This window comes from Carassius auratus, chromosome 11, assembly GCF_003368295.1.
Source record: "Carassius auratus strain Wakin chromosome 11, ASM336829v1, whole genome shotgun sequence".
NCBI classification, from domain to species: domain Eukaryota; kingdom Metazoa; phylum Chordata; class Actinopteri; order Cypriniformes; family Cyprinidae; genus Carassius; species Carassius auratus.
Genome location: NC_039253.1, coordinates 16,810,958 through 16,838,753, shown reverse-complemented (window position 1 = coordinate 16,838,753; position 27,796 = coordinate 16,810,958). Strand labels below are relative to the sequence as shown.

Here is a 27,796-nt window from a genome sequence, read left to right as displayed (position 1 = left end):
TGACATCAGGGCTTGGTTTTTGCTCTGATATGCATTTTCAGCTGTTAGACCTTTTATTAAAACATGTGCCTTTCCAAATAATACCCATTAAACTGAATTTGTCACAGGTTAACTTCACCTGAAGTGTAGTAATATCTACAAACAATATGAATGCTCCTGAGCTAAATTTCAGCTGTCCAGGATAAGGGTTTGAATACTTATGCAATGGAATTATTTAATGTTTTTATTTTTTTTACAAAAGTTTTTTTTTTTTTTTTTTTTGCTTTGCCATTATGGTGTATGGAGTGTAAAATGATGTAGGGGGAGAAAAAGTTATTTAAAGCAGCAACATAACAAAGTGAAAAAAATAGGGGTATGAATACTTTCGCAAGGCACTGTGTGTGTGTAGGTGTTTATGTATATATATATGTATATATATACATATATTATATTATATTATATTATATTATATTATATTATATTATATTATATTATATTATATTATATTATATTATATTATATTATTCTGTTTTGTATTGACGTGTTTTTGTCCTGGAGAGTGTAATCAGTGTAATTGTAGAGTACATGCATCTCTTGCCTGCAGGGAGTCAGTTTAATCAGCCCTCAATGTCATTTCCTGTCGAACAGTCTCGAGCTGAGTGCGCGACTGCTGCGACTTGAGTTCTGAGCGACTGCGTGAGCTCTAACACTGGCGAGCGAACTCAAGAGTTTTCATCAATACTGGAAATTTGGGCGGAATTCAGAGGAAAAAAACTTTTAATATCCGTTTACAACTTTTAATTTCTTGGCTTTATTTAGTGTTGTGAGAGTAACGGGCTCTTTTTCTACTCTACGATGCTTTCTGTCAAGTTTTTTGGCTCTGAGAGAGTTTGAAGACGAAGATAAATCTTTTCATGTATTAATCGCTGGAGTTAACTGACGAGATAAACTAACAAATGAGGAACAGCGAGTGTCAACATCCATGTAAATAGTAAAACAACTCAAATACTCGAAGAGAGAGATACATGAAGAGAAAGAAAAGACTTTTCCCCGCTCAACGGGACTCTTGAAAGTCTGTTTTCTGCGAGCACTAGAAGATGCATCACTGAAACAACACTGGTCCCGCTAACGTTGCAGGTAAGACGTTTGGTCAGTTTTGTTTTACATTTCAGGATTGTCTATAAAGCGAACTGTGGACACGTTCAACAGGTTTGAGTGAGTTTTAGCAGGAGCGTGCAGAGACTCGTCAGAGACAAACCAACAGAGTCATGGTGTTCTTGTGCTGCACGTGATTCATGCAAAATTCTAATATTATACTTCTCAAGTGAAGCTTTTAGTAGTTATGAGGAACTTTATCATGTCTTGAAATGCATGTTTGAAGAAGCTAAATAAGTGTTCATTTAGCACATGACATTTTAATTAAAGAAACTCTTGAAATTGCTTGTTCACCACAGGAATGCCATGGTCTGAGCATCAATATTGTTTATTTCTTTTAGTTAATAACTTGAACGTTTGCACAGGTCTATTGTATCATATCACACCCTATACTTATAGTTTCTGGCCAAGTTCTGTTTCATTGTGCCATTTTAGTTTCTTCTTCTTCTGCCAAGCATTATTTCCCAAGCCGCTGGTTGTTTTTTAAGTACTTTGGCCCACTGACGTGAGCCAAACAATAGGAGGGAAAAGCGATAGTGGGAACAAGCACAGCTGTGTGTTCGCAAGCTTTAGCCTGGTTTTCATCTGTATGTTTCTTTTGCAGGGTAATTTCTAGTCACTTGGCACCTGGCTCCAGAACAGATGTCCAAGGAGGACCACAGTCACAGTGTCAGCCCGCCCGAACTTCCAGATGGAGCCCAACTGGACAGCCAGCCCATGGAAACTCTCACCGCGCCATGTCCAGGTACTACAAACACAGCTAGCAGATCTCTGGATGTGACTTTAATATGTTTTTAATAAGTGGATCAGAAGCTTGATTTCGATCAAAGGCTACTTAGCTCCACGTGTAGCCATCATAAGCAAACTTCAGAAATGAAGGCTATATACCAAAAGGTAAAATAATTTAATTATAATGACTTCCAAGGTACATTTTTAAAGGGGGGGTGAAATGCTATTTCATGCATACTGAGTTTTTTACACTGTTAAAGAGTTGGATACCCATGCTAAAAATGAACAAAGTTTCAAAAATTAAGTTGTACGTTTGAAGGAGTATTTTTGTTCCAAAAATACTCCTTTCGTTTTGTCACAATTTTCGGAAAGTTTTTTTCGAGTATGGCTCTGTGTGACGTTAGATGGAGCGGAATTTCCTTATATGGGTCCTAAGGGCACTTCTGCCGGAAGAGCGCGCGCTCCCGTATAGCAGCGCACTGATAGGCTGAGCACAGACATTCATTCACTGATCAGAGCGAGAGCGTCGCGAAATGTCACAGAAGTGTGTTTTTGGTTGCCAGGGCAAGACAACCCTGCACAGATTACCAAAAAAAAAAAAAACAGCATTAAGGGACCAGTGGAAGGAGTTTATTTTTACAGAGCATCAACGGAGTTGTGCAAGTGTTTTTGTTTGTTCCCTGCATTTCGAAGATGCTTGTTTTACAAACAAGGCCCAGTTTGACGCTGGGTTTGCACATCGTTTATTTCTTAAGGATAGTGCAGTCCCAACGAAAAAGGGTCACGATCGTGTGTTGGAAGTAAAACTGCTTCAAATATCTCTGTGTTGTTAACTTAGCTATCGGCGCATAAGCACATAAAGTAAACAACATGCGATGTTGTCATCAAACTGCACTTTCCACATGTACAGCTTAAAAAAAATAAAATAAATAAAAGACGACATAAAGTGGAACTTAGTCATTTTCCAAAACCGCTAAGCAAATATATACAGTTTTAGTACATACCACATAGAGACGTCGTTTGCTGATGCTGCTCTTGTTAAATTTCAGCCTCTGGATCTGTGTCACAGCTTCCAGATGCTCTCAACGCAAAAGCCTACTGGCGCTCGTGATTCTTTAGCTCCGCCCACACGTCACGCCTCCAGCCTGTCGTGTTTTTCCGGGAAAAATCGGTACAGACTAACTTTCTCTTATGAATATAATAAAACTAAAGACTTTTGGAGTTATGAAGGATGCAGTACTACTCTATAGGTACTCAAGATTAACAGGATATTGAGTGAAAACTAGCATTTCACCCCCCCTTTAAACCAAATTACAAGGCAGCATCTCATGTATCATACGGGCACTGTAAAACCGAACATTGAAATTAATCAAATGAAATTAGTTAATTGCACTCAAATAATAACGAAAGTTCATTGGACTTAATTTAAATAAGTTCTGTTAACTCAAGAATTTGTTGTAGTGAGGTGAACTTAAAATGATTGTGTTTTCTAGTTCCCAGCATGCTTTGCATCAGAAAACAAGGAAAATAAATGTAGAAATTAAGTGTTATTTTGTGTGTTTTTACACAAGATTAACATAGAGGGACATAAGTTAATACATAAATGTTGTGTTATATTAGATTTTACAAAGGTTTATGTTATGTTGGATTTGTAGTGTTACCGTTGTGGTGAAGAGTAGAGCCTGTGGTTAGACTGAGGATAGACAGCAAAAGCCTAATTTTGAGTGTATTTCCCACATTATAGGAGTTGAAAAATAGATAAAATTATGAGTGAATTACTCCCTAATTATAAGTTCAGAAATATAATTATTTAAGATAACTCTGAGATAATTTAAGGCAACTGGAATTAAATTTTTTAAGTTTATGTAAACTTAAAACATTTAAAAACATCACTTAAATGTTTTTGTGTAATCTGTTACAAAATATTTTTTAAGTTCTGTGAATTTATCAGGGTTTACAGTGTGGAGATTACAGTGCCAGAATGCATTGCTTTGAGCTCACTGAAAAAAATGGCTCCGCAACAGAAATGTTTTTTATAAATATTATTCATTCAGTACAATTATTAAAAACTCTGTTTAAACATAGATATAATAAATGCAATATATATGTATAATAATGGGAGGCATGGTGTGTAACTGCTGCCAGGCTTTCAAAATTAGGAGGCAGATGTCTGCTTCTCATCTGATCCTGTACTGTGGTCAGGTCCATGCGGTGCAGTGGCGATGCTGTAATGAGATGCAAATATATTAAGATGATTATGATTTTTGAACACCTTTTTAACCTATTTTAGAATAGAGATCTACAATATTAGCTGAGAAACCTCTGTAGGGAGGTACTTGATGCTGCTTTTCAAACATTTTCAAACTCTTAATTAATTTTGTTGGTGAGTCATCATTTACTCACCCACACGCTGTTCTAACCTGTATGAATAAACAGAAGATATTTTGAAGAATATTGTGAAATATTTAATTATTAAAATAATAATAATTAATAATATAAAATATATTAACATGTAAATAATTTTTTTAATATAATTTATTCCTCTTACTGTAAAGCTGAAATTTCATCAGCCATTACTCCAGTCTGCAGTGACACACAATTCTTCAAAAAAATAATTCTAATACATGTATTACAAATCATTTATTATTATTATCCATACTGATTTTATTTTACTATTTTTTTTTTAAACTGTGAGAATCTTTTTCAGGATTTTTTCTAAAGAACATAATTTATTTGAAATAGTAACTTTACGGTAACATTTTAGTATAGGGAACAATTCTCACTTTTATCTAGTTGCATGCCTATTATCAACATATTGGCTGTTTATTAGAACTGTACATATAAAGTATATATTCTGCATGACCATATTCTACATCCCTAATCCTACCCAATGCCTAAATGTAACAACTACCCCACTAAATATTAATAAGCAGCAAATTAGGAGTTTATCGAGGCAAAAGTCGTACTAATGGTTTGTAAATAGCAAGAATTGGACCTTAAAATAACATGTGACCAACTGTATTATCACTTGATTAATTTAATGCATTTTTGCTGAAGAAAAGTAGTAATTTCTTTCATTTTTTTTGGTTTAGTAGTGTATGCTATAAATATATGTGTGTATATATTATAAATATAATTCACTGACTACTTATAATCTTAATAATCTTTTCACTTGCATTGGCTATTTGAGATTCCCTTCCATTTCATTTGCAGACTACTGTATGTAGGCAGCAAGGCTGCTCACTAGATTTAGAACAAAGCTAATAGGAGTAGACACTATTGTTTTTGTGCTCGGCTAGTGGAAGTCTGCAAACAGGGTTCACAGGGCTAGTGAGGCGTTCAGTGGTTTGAAGAATATGTGCTTTGCTTAGCCTTGGAATCATGCTTTGCAGTGAATGGGGTTCAGTAAGCTTTGGTTTGTCAGTAGGGCACACAGGGTCTCTGAATTGCAGGCACTTGGACATGCTCTTCAGATCCACCATACTGTCCTAGTAGCAAGGCGTCAAAGTTCCAGATTAGTCATGGTGTTCTATACAAAGGGCACTGCAGAATGTGCATGGCCTGTGTGTGGACAACCAAACTGTCTTTGGTATGGGAGTCTGTGAACATGTGTATTCATACACACAAATGTGTGTGAACAACAAGTGGCTTTGAGCACACCACCTCTGCAAACTGCCACAGTCCTCTCCACAGGAATCAGATCTGCTGGCAGAGGCCTCATAATTACTTTGGAAGAGGGCAAGTCCTGGCCCAATCCTCTATTTGAATAACAGTGCTTCAAAAACAAGTGAGCGTGTTGATTCCTGTGTGATTGCCAGAGCCAATGCACCATGGTAATCCAGCCACAATCAAAATTAGGCCACCAGGCATACATGCGATCTGCCCAATAACTGCTAATTAGATTTAGCTCTAAACTGTTCCTAATTATTTGAGGTTTTTGCCTCAACATGAAGCACATTCATTTGGGCTGTGAGGAATTCTCATCTCGGGGCGTTTAAACATTAGCTTATGGTGTTTGTTTTTGTCTAAAATTAAATGATCATTTTTGCTTTTTCAGTTTTTACAGTAAAGTCCAACAGGATCTGGACTCAGTCTAAAGAACTTTATGAAAACTCAAGCTTGCATAAGGCAGCTTGATTACGGATATGGCGCCTGTCCGAGGCTGAACACTGCCTTTATTGACTTACCTTCTTTAGCTTTAGTGCCACAGTTCAGTGTACAGGCCTGACTCACTGTGGGAGATGAAACATCCACACTAACTCCTTGCTCTCCAGAGTGCATGACTAAATCTGTTTTCACTAGAGACACTGAAGGATTTGCTATTTCGAAAATCTTTTTTTTTCATTAGGTTTAGAAAGAATTAAGACTAAAGGCCTTTTTGTGTTATTTAAAACTTGACAAACCGCCAGCAGCTCTAATTCTGCTTGAATTTAGTTATGATTTGACGGCGATGGCAGAGTTCTGTTTGAATGTGTCCACAGACCCTGTTACAGTTTTAACATGATGTGCAAATATAAGACAAATTCATAGATATAAAGTACATTAGATGTTGTAGACTGGAAGAGGGCAACACATTCCTTTAATATCTGTGCATCTCATTTTCATCTGATCATTTTGCATTATCTTTCACAAAGCTGTGGTCAACAGTTATGATGGGGATGGAATGTTTTTTACATAAAACCGCAATTTAGTGGTAGACAACAATTTTTAATAATCAACTTCTTAAGAACGGTGCAATTCATTTGATCTTAGAACTACTATATAAAAAAAATATTTCTAAATTAAATCAATACACATTCTTTACAGATTGAAGGATGGTTTTATTAGCATTTCTTAAGTAAGTTCTCTTTCATTTCTTAAGAAAATTTCATCTTCATAAAGAAAAAAGTTTTGAATTTCCATTTTGTGATGCTAACTCTAACGCAATCCAGTAAAATACTCTAGTGTAAATTATATTGGCATGTGACAGTAGTCACAGATGGGTCACTGATGTATATTCTGACACACTTGAGCTCTCTCGTTCAAATGACTTGATATTCACGCTACATAATTATTTGCAAATGCTCAGCTGCTCTTTTAAGATGTATATTTTGGCTCCTCTTTACATGTCTGTGGCAGATATCACTTGCCGGTCTCCTTTGTATGGGGAAATATTGAGATTTCATCATGTTGGATCATTGTGAAGTCTGTTTTTGATGCCTAGCCTGATGGTTTTAAGTTGCTGTCGAGATTCTCATGTGGGGGGATTCCTGCAGCTTTCGCTTCAGCCATAAATCTTACTGTTAGAATGGCAAATTAGCAAGCATTTTTTAAGAACGTTTGGATTTTTTCAAATGAGAGAGCAAGTGAGAAAGAGAGAGCGAGCACAGATCAATGCTGACCTATGAGGCAGCTGTTGGCCACTCACCACTGTGTGTTAGAAACATCCTGTTGCTGCTTTGGAGCTAGCAGAGGTGCGTGACTGTGCAAAAGTGAATGTTTTTATGTTAAAGAGAACCAGGAGACGTGGCATGTCACGCATGGAGATGCCAAGCCTTGAAATGGAGATACAGACCCCCCACTTTCTTCACACTGTTTTTTTCTCCTCGCAGAAACTTTCAAGCACAAGATATAGTGCTGTTAAATCCTCCCTAAAGCCTGTTAAATACCAGACATTTTCTTTTTTAATGAGCTTACAGTGTTTTTCCCTCTCTTCTATTGTACTGGCTAAATAATCTGTGAATTTGGATAAATTCCAAAACAGTTCTTTGAAGCCCCCACCCCCCACGCGTGTTTTTACTCTTGGCCAGTTTACAAACCCAGATTAGACTCCATTGTTTCAGAGCCAAGCTTAGTGAAGATGTTACCATAGTTATCAGCATGTCTCTTCAGAGGATCAACCACAGACGATGGCTTAATTATTTTCTTTTTGCTCCCCTAATTACATCCCTGAGGGGTCATCGCTAAAAAAAATTGTGTCAAATTCATGATGGGCTCACAAATGTGTAACAGGGGAGGATGAATGTGGGCTTTAAATGAGGCGCTCCGCTTTAATCCATCTGAGATGCTCCACTAAGTGGCACCACCTGTTTCCTGTTGCACGAAATGCTATTGCAGTGTGTTGAGTAAGATACAGAAAAAATGTGAATAAATATGGAACAGTCAGTGAGTTTATGTTTCTAGGAGCTGTGACCAAGGTTAATTGACTCAAGGGCCTGGCAAAAAACAACCACATGGATGAAATATAACTTATAATGGTACACAGTTCCAGATTGTTGATCAGCAAAATAAAATAATGTGGAGGGAGATAGATTGGCTCACATCTGGTGCAGTAGGTTTTGATCTAGTCATTCCAGGGCTCTAGGCCAGGGTTCCTCAATAGGCGGCCCGCGAGAGAATAATGTTTGGCCCGTGCTAATTTCAAATAACGGGGTTTGAAAATTCAAACGCAGCATCAGAAAGCGACATTAACTTAAATCGTGTCTACACCAGATGATTGGGTGTGGCACAATGCAACAAAATACAGTCGAACTTATTATAATCATTGATGCTGTCTACACTGAATGCAGTGCGGCACGGCGCGACAAATCCACGACAGAAAACTGCTGACTCGTTCAATTTATGACGTACTGACAGAAAGTTCAAATGATTTGCAATGCTTTGTCGCATCCAGTGTATATACGAAGTGACAGCACAAAAACATGGCAAGTGTGAAGTAAAGAAAAGTGGACACTGAAAATAGATGATTTAAATGTGAATGGACTGAACAGTTTTGAGTGAATGAGTGATACCATCTTTGTTATGGAGTTTGGTTCGCAGTGAGTTCACGGTTTTAACGTAAGTTTGGTTTAGCCTAATTTATTTTCAAGATCTGAAGTAAAATATCTATTGTTGCTTTCACTATAGGTATAAAGATCACACAAAATAATATTCAAGCTCACATTAGACACTTTTAACATTGAATAAAGCACATAATCACCTAAGATTATCGCCAAATAGAATTCTGTGTCACTGTCAGGGGTGGTTAGGACAAAAACTACATGGAAAATATACTTTCTATTGTGTCGTGTCATGTCTGGTTGGGACATGCAGTATTACAGTTTGACCCCCCCCCCCAAAAAAAAATTAGTCGGTCGGTGGCCCTTTGCTTGGTATTGTTGGCAGAATTTGGCCGTCGGCTAAAACTAACTGAGGAACTCTGCTCTAGGCTAACACATAAGACCGTTGCCACTTCTTTTTTTTTATGTTATTTTTCGAAAAACTAATATTAATATTATATATAATACAAGTATGATACAAGTATGGTCACAATAAAATTACTACTGCAATATTTGAATTAGCATCAATGCTAAATTTAGTCACTTCCACGAAAAATGGTTGCAAAACCATTACAGTTTAGTTTAGAGCCCTGCATCTACACACTTCTGACCCCTCGCACACACATACTTTATACTGAATCAGATTTTAACTACAAATTAACTTATTAACTTTAACTTACAAATATGAAAGCTCATGAAAGCACAGCTTCCACTTTACCTAATCTATAGCAGCTCCCATCTTGTACTGTTACATTTCACATTTGGCACATTTTACAATTTAAGAGAGACAAATCTCAGTTATTATGCAAACATGATACAACACATTTGGAATCTGCCCTTGATGACCTGTTTTCACACTCTGTATCTGCATTTTAACATAAAATTAGGTGTTTATCACCTTCTTTTCTCAAAATGATCTTTCAAGTACACCAATTGTGAATTTGAGGAATGTAGCCCGCAGCGTAGTTTGATTTCTGCAGCCTTACAATTCCCAATGTATCCCTAGGTTCTCTGTGCCCCATGGCCAGCACATTGTTCCAGATGCCTGCAGAGCTACAGCAGTCCTTGTCTGCCAAACCTGAAGCCGATGATAATATTAGCCCACAGCTGCATAAAATAACCTAATTTTTATGCCTTTCATTTCATCTGTACTTTTTCTTTTACCTCTCCCCCTTGCTTTTTCCATCCTCACACTGTGCTAGCACGATATCACCCTCGGTGGATTCTAAAGAGTGATGGTTTTAATTAGTCAGGGTAATGACAAGTAATTAACTCCCAACACAAGTGGCCGGTGCACTGCTCCTTTAGGCCCGCCTTCTGAGATTTCCTGATATTTAAGTGTTTTTTTTTTTTTTTTCATGTTACTCAATACATTTTTCTCTAGGCACATGCTGAATAGTGAAGATGCAAATTTTAAACTTCAACTTTGCAAATCATCTTTAGATTGAAAGGTATAATATTTTCGCTGCTGCACAAGAGAAATAGTGTAATCTCTTGTATTCCATTAAAAGCTGAATTTACAGTCACCGCTGTTAGGGGAGGTCTCATCGAGTCAAAGGAGAAGTTCTGGATATCAGAGTTGGAGAAAGTTCTAATTCAAGCATGTCTCTCGCCTAGTCTTCAGTTCAGCTATTCCACTGAGACGCATGGGGGTGTGAAATTTCTTTAAGTCTCTTGTCAGTCTCTCTCTGTTTCTCTTTTGTCTGTTTCTTCTGAAAGCGCATTAGTAAGGGTTGGTGAGGACAGAGCAACTCTGCCACAAAATAAAGAAAGGCTGGGGCTTGAGGGTTGAGCGTATTTCAAAGTGTCGCTGTAAAGCCACATGGCTGCTCAATCTCTAATACCAGGCCTCATACCTGACTGCTCGAAGATTATAGAAAGTCTCAGTGTGCTCTCCCAGACCTCAGGAGTAAATAAGGCAAAACCACAGAAAGGAGAGAAAGAGATTGAGAAGAAGAGAGACACAGAGGTACATGGAGTTCTTCAGGCAGGCAGACTGACTCAGAATCAGACGTGCATGAGTGTCTTGGCCTGGTAACCGAGGGATGTTATACACACCCGCAGAACATTCGTCATTCTGCACACTCTTTAAAGGTGAAGTGTGTCACTTTTTTGGATGATATACTTTTGTCCTAGTTTAATGTTAAACTCAGTGGTTGTTTGAGCATCCAAACTCATTTGCTCAAACAGTTTGTGGTGTGAATATCTATTTGAAATGGATATTCTTTTTGGAGTTCCGTTTAGTCCGCGGCTCTCAATTCCAGTCCTTGTGCATCCCAGCTCTGCATATTTAGCATGTCTATCTTTGTTAACACACCTGATTCAGATAATCAGTTCGCTAGAATGCATGAACTGTGTTCCCATTGACATGGTCCCTACATAGTGTTCATTGCTCCCTACTCCCTGAGAAGGGGAAATCGGTTGAAGTTTAGCTCACTTTGGAAAAATTAATTCACTGATATGCGCAGTGCAACGTCTTCACACGGACAAGTGTGACATCATATACCTCTGTAAATAAATGATTTAAATTCACATCTCGCACACTTCAATGCACTTTGAATGGAACATATAAGTTTGCTTTGAACTGGAATCATGGCAGAATATCCTGTGATGTCCACTTCGCAGGGTGCTTACTTTCGAATAGAACAAACGTCTGAAGCCGTAAGAGAAACATACAAAATGTGCAGAGCAGCGGGGCACGAGGACTGGAATTGAGAACCACTGCTCAAACTAATTTGAATGACTTTCTTCCGTCTGTGAACACAGTAGATATTTTATAAAATAAATAAATCCCCAGTGATTTCTTTCATTCTGTAGAAAAAAAGAAGTTGAAACAATACTCAAATCACCCACTTTTTTTTTTCACAGAAAACAAAAGACCGAAGATTAATGTCTTTATAATTTTTGGGTGAACTGTCTTTTTAAGAAAGAATGAGTGCCAGTGTACAGAATAACGCTGTAAAAGTTCACTGGGGTTGTACCAATAGGATGCTGATGTACATTTTTCCAAGTGTTCTTTACCACAAGACACCTCATTCCTGTTGTCGTGGGAAAAGTACTATAAAATTGAGGTGCCCCCCACCTACAAAACACCGATCATTACATGTAACACAATGCCTTTCATGCCATAAAGTCTTTATGACCATTACCCACATACAATATTTGTATTCCTATGTTCTTATGTTGTTTACTGGGAAATGTATGAGCCCTGTTTATGTAAAGTTTCCACACATGTTCTGCCTCTGGGGTCCACACACATTGCATGTAGAAGTAATAGGCTATATACACCCCATAGTCCATCACATTTAGCAAAATTTATTATTATTTTTTTTTTATGTACTTGGCCAGCTCTAAAACAACTAGCATGTCTAAAGCAGTAGATCGTTAACCCAGACGTCTGATTTCGAAAGGCTTTTGCAAACGTGGCGTAATTGCTGAGATCATTAAGTGCAGGTTCTTGAAATTCCTCGCCACATAATACGGAAGGCTGAGCTGAAACTATGATGCCTGCGCAGTAAATCTCCCCTGCCTGCTGTACGCCTTGATTATGATGAGGAATTAAAGCTCTGCCTTTGATAACTGCTGGGTTCTAGTTGCTAATGCTCAGTGATCCACAGCAATGGGAGAACAGAAGGAGCGTACGCACGCTTCAGTGCCACAGTGGTATAAAAGCAGACTTCTGTTGAGCAGCGTTACTGAGGCAGGCTTCAGTGGTCTGTGTTTTAAAGCTAAAATGGTTCATAAACGTGATCCCTGTCTGTCCACAGCCCCAGCACTGCTCTCACACACACCCACATCAGCTTATAAACTCTCTGAACCCTGCAGGTTTTTCTCTTTCTTTGTCTCTGTGTTGCTTTCCTCTAATAATTGAATGTGTTTTATAAAACTGTTTTCTTGAATACTTTGATTCTGATTGGTCAGTCTTAGAATTCCGTTGTCAAATATGTTGTGCACTTACTGCTAAATCATAGACTTAGCCTTTCTTATTACCCTGTTTGTTATATATTTAATATACTAATACTTGTATTTACTTTATTAATTCGCAAAATAAATAGATTTAAGCTCACATGTTCTTTGTCGTGGTTAGAGTTTGATTTTAGCGACTTTTGCTGGTGGTATTGTGACTTTTTCTGCCCTGTCAGCAGCTGCTTCCAGATGTGGACTTACCGATTCCAGCTCCTTCATTACTACACAGGCACATACAGGATCTATGGCCCAGGGGTCTGCACAGAACCACAAGATGCTTTGAGACCTCAGCTGGCCAAGTGTCAAGGGATATTTGTGCCGCTGACATGAAGTGTTGCAAACGAGCTGTACTTTTAATTGTCATTGAGGTTGGGGAGGAGAGAATGTTGACAATTCTGTGAGCTATGCGCTCGAGTCTGTTGTTGGAGTTTTGGTTGAGGAAATGGGGGATGGAAGCCCCTCGTGAGTCGTCTTGGTTTGCCTGCTGAGAGGTGAAAGAGTTTAGTAAAGAAAATAAATAAGAGTGTATGGTTACAGTTCTGTCAGCAGCTAGATCTGTCTGATACTGATACAGTAGGTCAAGATCCCTGTCCCTCCAACTCGGCTCTCTCCCTTTTTTTTCTCTTTCTCTCTCTCTCTTTCACCAAGGTCAAGGGATTTCATTTGTAATATCAAAACTACATGTTCAAAAGTGCATATAAAAATATATATATAAAATTTCTTTTTTTTTTTTTTTTTAAATAGACTAGTCTGATAATTGGTCAGGAAGCTTTCTATAATCAGGTTGGCTTGGGGTTGATTTGGCATGTTTTTTGTAGTTTAAAAATTGTTTATGAACTTTTAACTAGTTTACACTCAAAAACAGTGCAAGATGCTATGCAATGGCAAAAAGACATCCATTTGAATGTTGTTCCTGCAATGCTTTACAGATCTAAAACATTCTGAGAGGGTTTTACCTTTCAAAACTCCTAATAGCCCTTTGTGGATGGCTAATCAATTGTCGTCAATCTTGACCCTGCTAAGGTAACATCTTTAAAAAGTAATCCTCGTCAACAAAAATTATGAATATTAAGTTAAGAAAAAGGAATAGAATTCCCTTAATACAATCGCACAAAAAAGGTAGAAATTGGAGTCTGCCAAAATCCAGTAAAGCAAAACAAGGCAGAGAGTCACTAAAGGAAATAAACAGAGGGCAGTGGACTGATGGTCTACAGGAGATGCTGTATGTTTATCAGACAGCGAGTAAAGCCCAGCTGGCTTCCATTTGGGTAGGTATGGGCCAGAGGCCAGGATGGAGCAGTGCTCGGTTGCACTCAGCTCAGCTAAACACAGCGCTTCTCCTTGCTAAGGCCCAGTCCTGACCCTCTTTGATCTCATGCTGCTCTAGCCTCCTCAGACAGTCCTGTATAATTACCAGGCCACATAATAAGACCACTTGGCTCCAGCTCTAACTTATAAAACAAGCACACACAAACACATGCTGCTGACCGCATGAATGTGCTTTCTCAGATACGTGAGCACAGCGTGCATGCAAAGTGATGATCGAGCAAAATAACTTGTGCAAATATAAACCCATTTCTAAACATTGTACATTGTTGCATCAAGACACGTTAGAAATTGATATGAATGCAAAGCTCTGTGTAATCTCTGTGTAACCTTTCTTTTCTTTCTCTTTCCTCTGTTTGTGTTTTTTGGCTTCAGAAGGGAATAAAACCGGTGAGCAGACAGCACAGAATTCAAACACCCCACCCATGGAAAAGACAGGAGATGTGGAGAATGGCAGCAACAACAACAACAGCTTGTCCCAACCGGACCTCACTAGCAATCCTGGCAAAAGCATAACATGTAAGCATGAAACATTTAGACTGCATTACCGAGCAGCCCTTTACAGTTTGTTTGTACTTGTCTGTCTGTTCCATTTTTATAGAAGCAGGTGAAATGATGAGAAAATTACGACTGATGACACTGACCAGAGGGACAGAGATGTTAAGGTCACTGTTATAAAAGAATCTGGGTCATAATTAGGATTTGATCCTAAATTCTGTGCATTTCATACTATGTCGAGAGAAGAAAAAAATGGGTATTTATAAAGACAAAATCTGATGTGAACATGTTCTTATGCATATAAAAAGGACGCATACAAACATTTATTAAAATGTATTCAATTGTAAAGACAAAAAAAATAGACACAATATATATCTAATATATCACAATATAGTTTAACATTATTACATGCACAAATTAACAACTGCTTTGTAATAATAATCATAATTACCCTTTTAGCTACAATTCAGACTTTTTCTGAATATTCTGACCAAACAGAAAGAAATACTTTTTGTGAGAGATAAACTTAAGCAATAAATTGGCAGAATGTTCTTTTATGGAAGAAAGAAATCCTTCTGAGATGTAAATTCAGAATTTAGGGGAAAAGTGTCAATTGTGAAAAATAAAAAATAAATAAAAGGTTTACATGAAAAGCTTATATCTTTGTATTTGGACAGTTTTTCTCAGCTTTTTTTTTTTTTTTCGTAATTACATCATAAATTAATTTAACTTAAAGTCATTGCTAGTCTTAAGGTCAACAATTAACCCATGCAAGTTAATCCTCTGAAAAATAAATAAATAAATTGTTTTGGTAATCTTTAATAAAAATCGGAACATTTACTTCCGCTCTGGAACGACATTCCTTCTCTGATGACTTCAGTTTGACGGTTTGGGCACAATATGCCTAGCCACGCCCCTCCGACCCGTTATTTAGCGAGTGAAAGAAGAGAGGAGCACAAAAATAAAACCCCAACCTCTACTCAATATTCTTTTTCAGTTGGAAATATGTCATCATACTGAAATAAAATAGCAGCAACTTCCAGTTCATATGGACTTTAAATTTAAGATGAACTGTGATTTATGAAGTAGGGTGAATTTAGGAAAATCTTTTGTCTGTTTGTTTGATGTTGTATAAGTTTGTCAGTGAAATATTTTTGTACTGCTGTATTTATAGGACATTCGAGAGACAGGAAATGATGTGGGGAATGGGATCAGGGTTTGAAGTAGCCCATTTATGAGAGCCTCATCTCAATAGCTCAAAGCAAGTGCGCTAACTACAGGGCCACGTCTCTGACTGATCTTGAACAACAAATGTTTTGGAGATGAAGCAAAGACGTGTACCGGTGCTAAGGAGTCTGTGATATGTCTATGACTGTGTAGATATAGACTGGGTGTGTACTAGTCAGTAGGCTGTGACTAAGTCCTCTGACTAAGGGGTAGGTTGTTGATATGTCCCGTTTCTGAGTCACACAGCACCAGTACTCTCGGTTAAAGCTGACCCACCCATAACCTGAAATAACTACATACACATTATGAGCACGTTGACTAATCACACACTCAGCTGTGTTATTTTTTATCTACAGCTCTGTTTATTAAACACATTTATAAAATGGTAGAGCAGAAATCTTGCTCAATTTGATTCAATTTGGCAAGACAATGACAGAGGCTCTCATGTCAGCTGAAGTTGGTTAAGATGTGTGTAAAATGGCTCACATTTACTTTATTTAACAACCAAGATTTGATAGTTTTGGAGTTAACTGCTATTGTTGTGATGTTGCCTTGGTTACAGTGCCAGGTGAGTTATAGCACTGTGTTTTTGGCAGTCAGTGCCAGCTTACTTACTGCTCTCCAAAGCATGTATTAGCGATAGTCTTTCAGCTTACTTCACATGAAACATGGGCTTTTGGGTTTGTATGATGTCAATTTATTTGAAGTATAATAGGGCTGAGTGGTTTATATGAGCAATATAACGATTAACAGTGCGCTATGTTGTATATTGGCACGGCTATGATTCAGCTATAGGTAATCAAAGCAGTTCTATTATCATTAGAATATCACACATTCTTATCAGCCAATCAGATTCAAGCAGCAAAGAACTGTTGTATAAACCAGTAAGTATAAAAATGTGTGACCAGTAGAGATTTTGCTATAGCTTGGTAAATGTTTTCTTTAAATGTGAGGATGACCAAATATGGATGGTGCTAATGTACAGAGTAGAACATGCCTCAAAACAAGTAAATATGAGAATTTGTTCTTAAGGGATGTTGAATTTCATACTATTGCTTATGTATGGTACGAGTGTACAGTGTGAGGTATATTCTTTAAATTGATTCTATAAAACCATTTCATTTAATTAAGGAGTTTCAGTGAAGTTAGAAAGATGTTTTTGAAAGAAGTCTCTTTGAGGGCTCGCCAAGACTGCATTTGTTTGATCAAATATTCAAAATAAGCACTGTAAAATATTTTGATTTTAAAATGACGTTTATTCATGTGATGGCAAGGTTGAATTTTCATCAGCCTTTACTCCAGGCTTCGGTGTCACATGATCCTTCAGAAATATATTTTTTTGGACTTCATATATATCTTTACTGTCACTTTTAATTAATTTAATGCATCCTTCCTGCATAAAAAAAATATTAATTTATATAAATAAATAAAAATCTTACTGAATTTAAACAGAATTGTATAAAAAAATCTAAAATTTCACATTTGCATTTCAACTTAAAGGTGTGATCTGTACATTTTGCCTATTTCCACTGATAACTAAATGCAGGTTTCTTCAAAAAAGAAGTCATCAAAGCCCAGCCTTAGCCCCATTGCACTGGTGCTGGTACGGGGAAAAAAGCTGACTGTGACTTCCTGTAAGTGTTATTCCATGATGAATAAATAGATCCATGCAAGACCCCAATGAGACAGCTGTGAGCATGTTTGCACACTGTCACAGGTTATGTGAAACTTACTGAGAATAAGTAGGCTAAGGACAGGCCCTCTCTGTGTGTGTGTGGTTGGTGAGGTCGTGCTCTGGTTGTCCAGTCTGAGCCCGTGCGCTGACACATTCCAGACACCTACTGCTGCTTATTTACAGGAATAATTGTGCTGGGGCGGCTGGTACTGAGCTCTGCGGCCATTTCCTCTCTCACATTCACCTCCTCCTGGAGCCCATTACAGTTCATCTGAGCATATGACCAGCTAAATTTTATCTTGCAGGAAACCAAGGCACCGACTAAAAACAAAATTGGTTGCGGTGGTTGCAAGTACCGTGACTGGAATTCTTACGGAGACTTTGAGAGTGGAAAGGCTTGTAACATGATCTCATTGTCTCTTCACAGTCTAGCAACAGGTAATTTAGAAAAATTATGTTCACAAAAGTTAAATGGTCTTGAAGGCATGTTTTTAATAGGCATGTGGAAGGTGATCACGCTAGCCTGGTGGGTGTTGAATGCTCATATGGCAATGATTCTGAAAGCGCAGTTCATGTTTGCCCACTTCCACAAATCTGTCACACTTTAGGGTGTCATATTGTGTAGATTTGGTGTGATGGTATGACATTACCTGTCTAAAAGTTCCCAGTAATGAGCTGGCCAAGGTGCAGTGGAGACTCTCTACAGGCTGATTTGAGTAAACGCTTGGCAACAGCATCAGGGTGTTTAAGACCCCGCAAAGACCCAGCGTTCCGCGTCAGTAAGAAGAAAACATAAAAAGGAGATCATGCATCCTGCATTTCCTGGCTTGTCCCTTGCACATTTTTTAAAATGGCCATAAAAATGGCAGCGTTACTATTGCATAACAGATTAGACATGTTATGTACAAATGTACAACTCCTCAACCTCAATTTTTTCCCCTGGAAATGTGTCTCCCTTGACGCATGTGGTTTTATTTGCAGATGGACCCGTGAGATGTGCCTATTTGGGTCTCGTTAAATGTTGAACACTATTGCATCATCTGCTTTATAAGGAGTGTGCAATCCTTTCTAGATCCATATGTGCTTTGAGGCAGGCGGTTGCTTATTTATCTTTTGTTTTATTAGATTTTTGCATATATATATATATATATATATATATATATATATATATATATATATATATATATATATATATATAGAAGATGTGCTTCTCGATAGTGATGTAGCAAGTTTTATTTAGTGCAGAAATCAGCAACTTTTGTTGAAAACAGAAGTGTGAAGTTTCAGCCAGGTCCAAATGCTCCAATTCAGGGCAATGATGTCATGGATGTTGCATGCATGTCTAGACTGAATGCCTTTGACAGGCTGTGAGAGTGCAGAAAAGGCTGTTAAATTCACTTTTTACTTTGGATCAGTGTTAGTGAGAGTGAGAACTAAAAAGTGAGCGCATGGGTTCAGGTCCTATAGCAGAGTCTGTGTTGATTTCATGTAAGTGAAGACTGCTTTTTACAAAACCATTTCCTGGTTGCCTTTAAAAAAAAATGCTCATCATTGCTAGTCAGTGTTTTAGGGTGTAAAAAGGTTAGTACTTATAGATTTTTTTTCTGAGCTTAATTTCCATTGTTTTCATTAATGCACTTAATTCAAGGTCTGGTTAATATATTAACAGTCCTGAAAAAAACAAAAACAAAAAAACAATCTGAATATGAGACTAATTGGTCTTACGAAAGTCCTTCAGTAACGTTTACATAAGGCAAGAGATAGGTCCATCCACTGGCCTGAAATTCTCTCCTTGGCCTTGGACCACTGGATCATCTTTATTTATGTGCCATGGGATGAATTTAAAGACAATACTTTTCTCTAAAAGCCAATTAGCCTAATCTACCTATGACATCTGGTTTTAAACTCACTTTGTGATGCAATTACATAATGACTGTTATCAGTACTGGCTGTCTAGGCTGTTGTGCTTGTGCATGCGTACACTTACTCTTACACTCTTATCAACATAAAAATATTTATTTTATCAGTGTGAGATATTTATTTTATCAGTGTGTTTCCTCAGAATCGATCACATGACCTGATGATGACCGGGGAGGTCCATATACTGGAAAACGGCTTCTGAGATGGCTTGATAAAAATTGAATTTGGTCAGAGAATAGTCTCATTGCATATCCCACCTCTCTCAGTCCCATTCTGGCTCTTTCAGTGAATTATTCAGCTTCAGCAGGGCTTAAAGCTCAGTTCCTGTGTCTCACTCACATTATCTATTATCACTGTTCAGAGGGGCCGGCATCAGGGGAAATAAACGACTTAAAGGAAGAGGTGAAAATGCTGGCTTAAATTACAGTTTTAAAATTCCCTGATTAGAGTCTTCATTGCTGGAGATTGTCATTGAAATGAGCTCAGGCAGAATGGGATAAAGAGTGCTTGGTCTCTCTTCTGAACCTACTGTATGCTGTATTTTTTGTTTGAGGCCACCCTGTAAAATCTGTCTCTGCCTTTCAAAGAGCCGTATCATTTATCCCTTGCCACATTTAGATGTTTCTTTTTCTTTTCAGTTTTGCCGACAACAGACGTCCTTGTTTAAAAAGTAGGGGATTTCTTCTCTCTAGTGTGAAGATATGGTGCTTTTATTTGCACCATCTGTCCTACACTGGTATTCTTTAGTTATTTATTTTTGTTCCTGAAGCTGTCACATGTTTGTGTTTTCATTTTGTATTAATGAAAAAATGCTGACTCACTGGCTTCTGTGGCCCTGCGGGTTTTAAACAGAAGGTAGTGTAACTCACGGCTGTTTGAGGCAGTGGGGGACTTTAAATGAGGTGTTACGGGAAGCCTGGGGCCCTGGGCAGGGAATTTAAGATGAGATAATGCAGTTGACGTCTGGGCGTCTCAGGGGCCCAGAGAGGCGCGTGTTTAGTGGGTCCCGAATGGTTCTGCAAACCTAGAGAAACTCGACATCTCAGGGCTGAATTGTGCATTTTTGACAGAATGGACGATGCTGAGAGCTGCTGATCCATGTGCTCCATGGATGATTTAGGAAAATATATAATTCTTTTTTTTTTTTTTTTTTTTTTTACAAGCAACCTGAAGATGATTCACCCATTGTCTGATTGTCCCCACCCACAGATGATTGCAGACTGTAGTGTAATGCACCAATGTAATATTATTTAGCAACAGAAGACTTTTTTTTCATTCAAAGCTGAGAGACCTTTAGTAAAGCCTCTTCTAAAGAGAACCTCAGTGATTTACTTCCTGTCATTTGTCATCAGTTTCACATCCACATCCACATCCATTTCTTTACACACTCATTCTGTCCACATCTCCCTGTTTTCAGTTTTTTTTTTTTTTGGTTTTTGGGAGCATAGTAAATGAAAGCCGATTCAATTGATAGTAGTTGGATACCCAGTCTCATTCAGTATCATATATGTATATAAATTTTGTTCTGGATATGAGAACACAAGACGTGTCATAGTTTTGCCCTCTGATTTTCAGCAGAGAAACTTCTGGCTTCTGTAGAAATTTCTGTCTTTCTGGCGGATGCCCAGGAGACCGACTGACGCTGCCTGTTTACTGCCCTAAACACAAATGCGCACAAACAAAGTAACATCGCCGAGTCAAATACCTCATCCAAAAACTGCAGCACAGGATAACACAAATATGCCCCAGTGTTATTGTGGATTCAAATCCTGACCACCAACATTCCAAAAAAATGCCCAGTGGTCTTTAAATATGTTTACACCCTTTAACCGCGTGTGCACTTTTATTTAGGTCAAAAAAGTTTGAAATGCTGTGGGTGTAACTCAAGCAGTGTACAATACAGTGCTGTTCTGAGAACCACTAATGCATCTATTTAGCCTTGAAATAGGCACTCTGAAAGCAAGTTTGGATGAGTCAAAGTGAAAACAAACTGTTTCTTAAGAGCATATGTCAGGACATAAGTTTTAATCTTTCTTGAAAATGTTTGATTTTTCTTTGGCTTGATTTGAAAATCCATTGTGTTATTGTCTTAACAAGTATAATTTTTCATCTTCTTGAAGAGTCACTCTGTGTAAAGACTCTTAAAAAATTCTTACCCTTACAAAAGAGTGGAACTTTCATTTCATACAGTAGCGTTCATTGAGTGGCATTCACACTTAAATGCATTTATGCATTGTTATAGAAGCACTTGATTTTTAGTGTCTATTGTTTATAAATATATATATACAGTACAGACTAAAAGTTTGGAAACATTACTATTTTTAATGTTTTTGAAAAGTTTCTTCTGCTCATCAAGCCTGCATTTATTTATTTGATCAAAAATACAGAAAAAAAATAATATTGTGATATATTTTTACAATTTAAAATAATTGTTTTTAAATTTATTATACTTTAAATTATCATTTATTTCTGTGATGCAAAGCTGAATTTTTAGGATCATTATCACATGATCCTTTAGAAATCATTGTAATATGATGATTCATTATCAAAGTTGGAAACAGTTCTGCTGCTTAATAATTTTTCAGAACATGTGATACTTTTTTAGGATTCTTTGAAAAAACACTCATTTCCAACACTCATAATAAATCAGAATATTAGAATGATTTCTAAATGATCATGTGATAGACTGGATGTTACATGTGACACTGAAGCCTGGAGTAATGATGCTGAAAATTCAGCTTTGCATCACAGGAATAAATTATTTTTTTAAGTATATTCAAATAGAAAACTATTATTTTAAGTTGTAATAATATTTCACAATATTACTGTTTTTTCTGTATTTTTGATCAAATAAATGCAGGCTTGATGAGCAGAAGAAACTTCTTTCAAAAAACATTAAAAATAGTAATATTTCCAAACTTTTGGTCTGTATATATATACATTGATTTCCCCATACTTCTGAATGGTAGTGTATATTGTAGATGCCGGACCCCAGTTGTGCTTTGAACCTCTCCAGCAGTTGGTGGTGATGTAGATTAATTAGAAATATTTCAGGTTTACTCTCTTTGTCTCTGTTTATGAAAGAATCAAAAAGAATCACACATCATAGCCTCAAATGTCAGATGTAAATCCATGGTGAACTGTAACTGTTTCTGAAGGGCTGATCCTTCAACTAGAGCTGGCAAGCTCAAGATCATACACATTAAAGCCTGGCAAACAACGGGGGTGGAAGTTCATTATAAACACCCCGCCATTCCTACACAGAACATATGGACTCAAGGGTGATGTTTACCTGCTTGAAAGAAAGAACTGCTTTCGCTTCTGAAGAAATGCTGGCTTTTATTCTTTTCATAGACTACATGACATTTAATGCACTTCATATGAAGTTATCTTTTTACTTTTTCTTCTTCTTTGTTACAAACCGAACAGCTGAAGTAATGTTTGAAATGGAAAAATATCCAGTCAGAGTGAATTTGCTTGTGGTCTGACCTCGGCCAGGCTCCAGCACCAGCACACTGTGGACATGTGTCCTCAGCCATTATCTAATGTAGCTGATGCCAGTTCTGTCTTCTAGACATTCGAGCGTCAGACTCCGTGAATAGAACAAGGTGTGTTTGTGTATGTTTTTCCTGGACTCTATCAAGTCCACATCCCTCCGCATGGGCACCAGACATCTTCCTATGAACTCTGGCTCTCTTAATATTCCCTTCAGTCGTTTCTCATATGAAACATGCGTTAAGGTCAAGAAAATGTTTAGTGCAGCAATATGATGGGATTAAACACTATAATCATTCACAAAAAAATATCACAAAACATCTCACGTAAAAGGTCCATTTAGCCTCTCTCTGATTTGGGGGTTTATTTCCTTTGGCTCTGAAGGTCTGCATTTCACATAGTTTTTCATTCTTCCAGAATAATTAGTCTTTTGCGGTGCTCAAGAGTAAAATATACGAAGTGGTGTAGACCGCTTGCCAAAGTCAACTCCACGAGCAGTTTGTGGAGGAACACTAGAACATTTGTAGGCTGTAAACTCACAGGGAGACGGTGTCTGAACTTCAGAACGCCAAACGTTTGGCCTCATCCTCACACCCAATGCAGAAAAGACTGACGTTGTAATTATAAGCATAGTCGTAACTTCTCTTCGAACGCCTCTTTGTTTGTTTTCATTACCCTGATCAGACTGCACTGTGGCGTATCGTTGTGCGCACTCTTTTGTTTTCGATGACAGCCTACTTGGATTGTGGTCTGCTTTTCAAACAGTTGTCCACCATACAGTGCCCAGATTCAAGAGCTTAATTGAGTATTTGTTTAATCAGTGCCTGTGCCCGAAACAAAGCACTTATTTTTAATTAGAGCCGAAAAATGTTTCTGACTTTTACTAGACATTCAAATTAAAGAGAGAGGCTGAATTCAGAAAGTTATATAGATATCATATTTTCCAGAAGATAAGTTTCACCTGGTTGTGCCATTGTATTATTACTATGTTCAGAAATAATGTCAAATGCCAATAATTTTAAGAACACGACAGGAATGGTCATTATAAGTATAAAACAAATATGAAATATAATGGCATTTAGTATGAACAGCATTTATCAGAGGTGTAAACAAATACATTTCAAATAAAACTTCCAGCATGTGGGAAATATGCTGTACAAATAAACTTGGGTTCATGCACCACTTCCATTTATCTCTCATTAATTCAATTATATAGGTCACTTTGGATTATGTTTCAGAGGCAGAAAATAAATTACTGACTCGTATTGCGTGTATTTTAAAGCCATCCTCTACTGTAAAATCACTAGTATTTGGACCTCTAGACATCTGCAGTTTTATTTATTTTTCATTTTTGAGGCACACAGTAATGTGCTTGATTTGTGTATGCGGTCTTGTCATTTGCTCTCTGTGGCAAACGAAGCATAGCGGTGATCTCATGTTGTTTGTTTGTTCCTTTGTGTACTCTTCCTGCAACTCTCAAGCAATAATATGCAAATCCATTCTGGTCTCTTGATCTCGGTTTATTAATTCCGGTTTCTTTTGTTTGTTTGCTTGTCTGTTTGTTTTGGACTCTTTCGCTTTGGTCCTTTGAAGCTGGTTGCAGGGAAAGCCATCATACTGAAACGATACACAACCAAAAATGAAAGGAAACATTATGAGTAAACAAACAGATGAACATGATAGAGTAACAAAGACCATAAATCTGAAATAATGAACCGTATCATTGTGTCTAGTCATAGTCAACAGTTTAGACCCCACATTTACTGCCGACCAGCAAGCAGCAAGCGGATATTGTAAACACATGTGCTTTTCCCGTCAGGACCCCTGTCCCTACTGAATGCTGAAGGCTCTTTCCCAGAAACAAACTCTACATTGGCATAAATCTCAGTCAGACTTGCCCTTGTTTCCTCCTGTGGTTGACCTGTTGAAATCACTAGGACTGGGAGATAAATTGACTTGCTGGTTTTGTTGGTGATTTATAAAATTAAGCAATATGTGCTTTTTATATATTAAGTTTCCTAAAACCTCGTTAGACAAGTTTTGTGATCTGACAGATGTTTTAATAGTCTCTAAATTTAAAGTAGCAGTTAAAGTAATTTAAAGTTCAAACTTTTCTATTAATTAAGAATTTATATTCAACAATTTATAACTCAATATATATATATGTATGTCCTAATATTTTTAATAATAACAATAAAAATAAATTAATATAATATATAATCAGTTAAATGTTTTATAAATACTGTAAAGTTAATGTTAAAATATGTTAAAAGTTCAGAAATATTGAGATATTTTACACACAACTTTTTAAAATCATAATAATAAATATAAATTAATAGTTCTTCAGTAACAATGTATTAGAATGACCAAAATAAACACAATAAATTAGAAAATTGAATTTAACAATAAATTAAATTAAATAATAATAATGTATTATGGTTTCCAAAATTAGGCAAAACAGCTGTTTTCAACTCTGATAACAGTAAATATTTTTGACCAATAAATCAGCATATCGGAATGATTTCTGATAGATCACGTGACCCTGAAGAGTAATGGCTTCTGAAAATTGCTTTGCCATCACAGGATTAATTACTGTTGTTACTTTATGCTGTGTGTGTGTGTGTATATATATATATATACACACACACACACACACACACACTGTGTATTCTATATAACTTTTTATATAAGATTTGCCATGAAGACCTAATTACAAAAAAATTGTAGCACATACCTCTCCCTTTCTGTACAGTGGGATGTTTAAGTAAAGTTCTTGGGTATTACACAAGAATCTGCCCGGGGCCCTTTTCTGGAAGTTGATTGGTCCACGTGAGGAAACGGCTAATTCCATTAGAAGAAACAAGATGCTAACTAAGTTTACTAGCCACAAATATGCAGCTGCTGTTTTTTTTTTTTTTTTTTTTTTTTTACACATCCTCAGGCTGCAAAATGAGAATAATTACACAGCAGCAAAAAAAAAAAGCTGATATAAAACCCAGCTGCAACTTTGCTCACCTTTTTGTTTGTTCTCTCTCTCTCTCTCAGATCAACCTCAGGCGCGGTCTACACCCATACACCCCACGCTACCTAACTCAGCCGAATCGGCGGCGCTGCTGAGGAGGGACAGCAAGCCACGCAGCAATGGGGTCAGGAAAGGAACCTTTACACGAGCCGCCTCGTCAACCTCCTCGTCTTCATCCACAGCCCATAAAAACCCCAAGAAACTACAGTCGAACCCATCCATCAACAGTCAGAGCAGCAAGAGGAGCAAAGGAAGCTCCAAATCCAACAGCTCCCAGATCCCCACAGAGGCCCAGGATGGTGAGTCAGACCTCACTGCACATTAGCCCTCATTGTTTTTACACACTTTTTCATTTTAAGGAAGTTTGATGAACACAGATAAACCTCTCTAGCCAATGACGTTTTAGTTGTTACTAACTATCTGTGCTTCTTCCAGATTGCTGTGTCCACTGCATCTTGGCCTGTCTGTTCTGCGAGTTCCTCACACTGTGCAACATCGTGCTGGACTGTGCCACATGTGGCTCCTGCGCATCAGACGACTCGTGCTTCTGCTGCTGCTGCGCTTCAGAGGAATGTGGCGACTGCGACCTGCCCTGTGACATGGACTGCGGCATCATCGACGCGTGCTGCGAGTCTGCAGACTGTCTGGAGATCTGCATGGAGTGCTGCGGGCTGTGCTTCTCCTCCTGAGACTCCTGTAGGGGGCGCTGCCTCTTTCACTGATTTGGGACCTGAGAAGAAATAAGCAAAGAAAGACATCCGATGATCTGGAGTTGTGAGTTAGCTTTCTTTTGACCTGTCTTGCTAGGAGAAGGTTTAGTCATCCTACACTAGTGGTGTTATCCTGCAGTCATCTTTATACTTATGAACTCTTTCTGGGCTGGTTTCCGCTTAAAATCTTTTGTTGAGTCTGCACTGGCATGAAGCTGAACACAAATACATCCAAAAGACTTAAGAGGCCACTGAGAAAAGCCAAAAAACGTTCAAAAATGTCAGTGTTTGTTAGTTATTTCAAATCGCCTTGGTGCCAAACTTTTGATTAATGCACAATCCAAAGCTATCCAGTGGTTTAAGGATTTCGCAATGATGCACACCATAAAAGAGCTTGAATTGCAATTCAGACCTGTTGTGTCCTAAAAAGGAATACATATCCAAAGATCACATACACAATAAGAAATCAAATCCTAAATATCACCTCTCCATACGCACACTTACTGTAGTACACTGGTGTAGTCCTTGGAGGATTACAAAAGCCATAAACTGTGAGTGTGAAACGTGTATGCGAGTGGGTGAAAGACATATGACGTATTTAATATATGGTGCCATACTACAGTTATATCCTAGATTGTATATAAACGTGAAAAGAATCCTGTCACTCTCTACATTTGGTCCTGTGATGCTCTTATTCTCACTCTTTCACTCATCACTCAATCTTCTTACATACTGGAATATTATACTGTAAGCGGTTGTGAATTGCTCCGTATCTTTTCCAATGTGAAATATCTGTTTCGCAATTCCAATACTTTCCATTTAAATCAGTTGTGTGTCGATCTAAATGTTAAATGTATGTATATACCTATTATTTTAGCAGTATTATTTTATCCTTTCTTAATTTTTTTTTTTTAAACAGGATTCCTTACTGTCTAGTGTCTACATCTAGAGCAGCACATGACTTCAACACCCCATAATCCAAACTATAAACTGTACATAATCATCTCACAGAATGATGGTGAATAGCAATGCATTGATTTCAATTGTTTACATTTTAAGGACACATCTCTATTCTGGCTTGGAGGATATGTTTTTAACTGGACAAGACTGTGCAGCAATGGAATAAAAGAATAGGATTAAAGAAATCTATTACTGTTATATTTGGTGTCTTTTATAGCAAAGAGTTCAAACCCCAAAATATATCCAAGGCAGCGGTTTGCGTTATTTAAATTTAGCTGAATCTTATTTTATGATGAATTAAAATGTTCAAAAACGTAAAAATAAAGATGTACAACAT

The 27,796-nt window shown here is 37.5% G+C and overlaps 1 protein-coding gene across 1 annotated transcript; it reads left to right on the top strand.

Moving 5' to 3' along the window:
* The first annotated feature begins 629 nt into the window (after window positions 1–629).
* On the top strand, window positions 630–27,796 carry LOC113111227 (myoD family inhibitor-like). Its single transcript, XM_026275811.1, has 5 exons — window positions 630–1,116; window positions 1,739–1,879; window positions 14,328–14,471; window positions 25,813–26,088; window positions 26,225–27,796. Exons 2-5 carry the CDS (start codon window positions 1,777–1,779, stop codon window positions 26,476–26,478), a joined length of 777 nt encoding a protein of 258 aa, XP_026131596.1. The 5' UTR covers window positions 630–1,116; window positions 1,739–1,776; the 3' UTR covers window positions 26,479–27,796.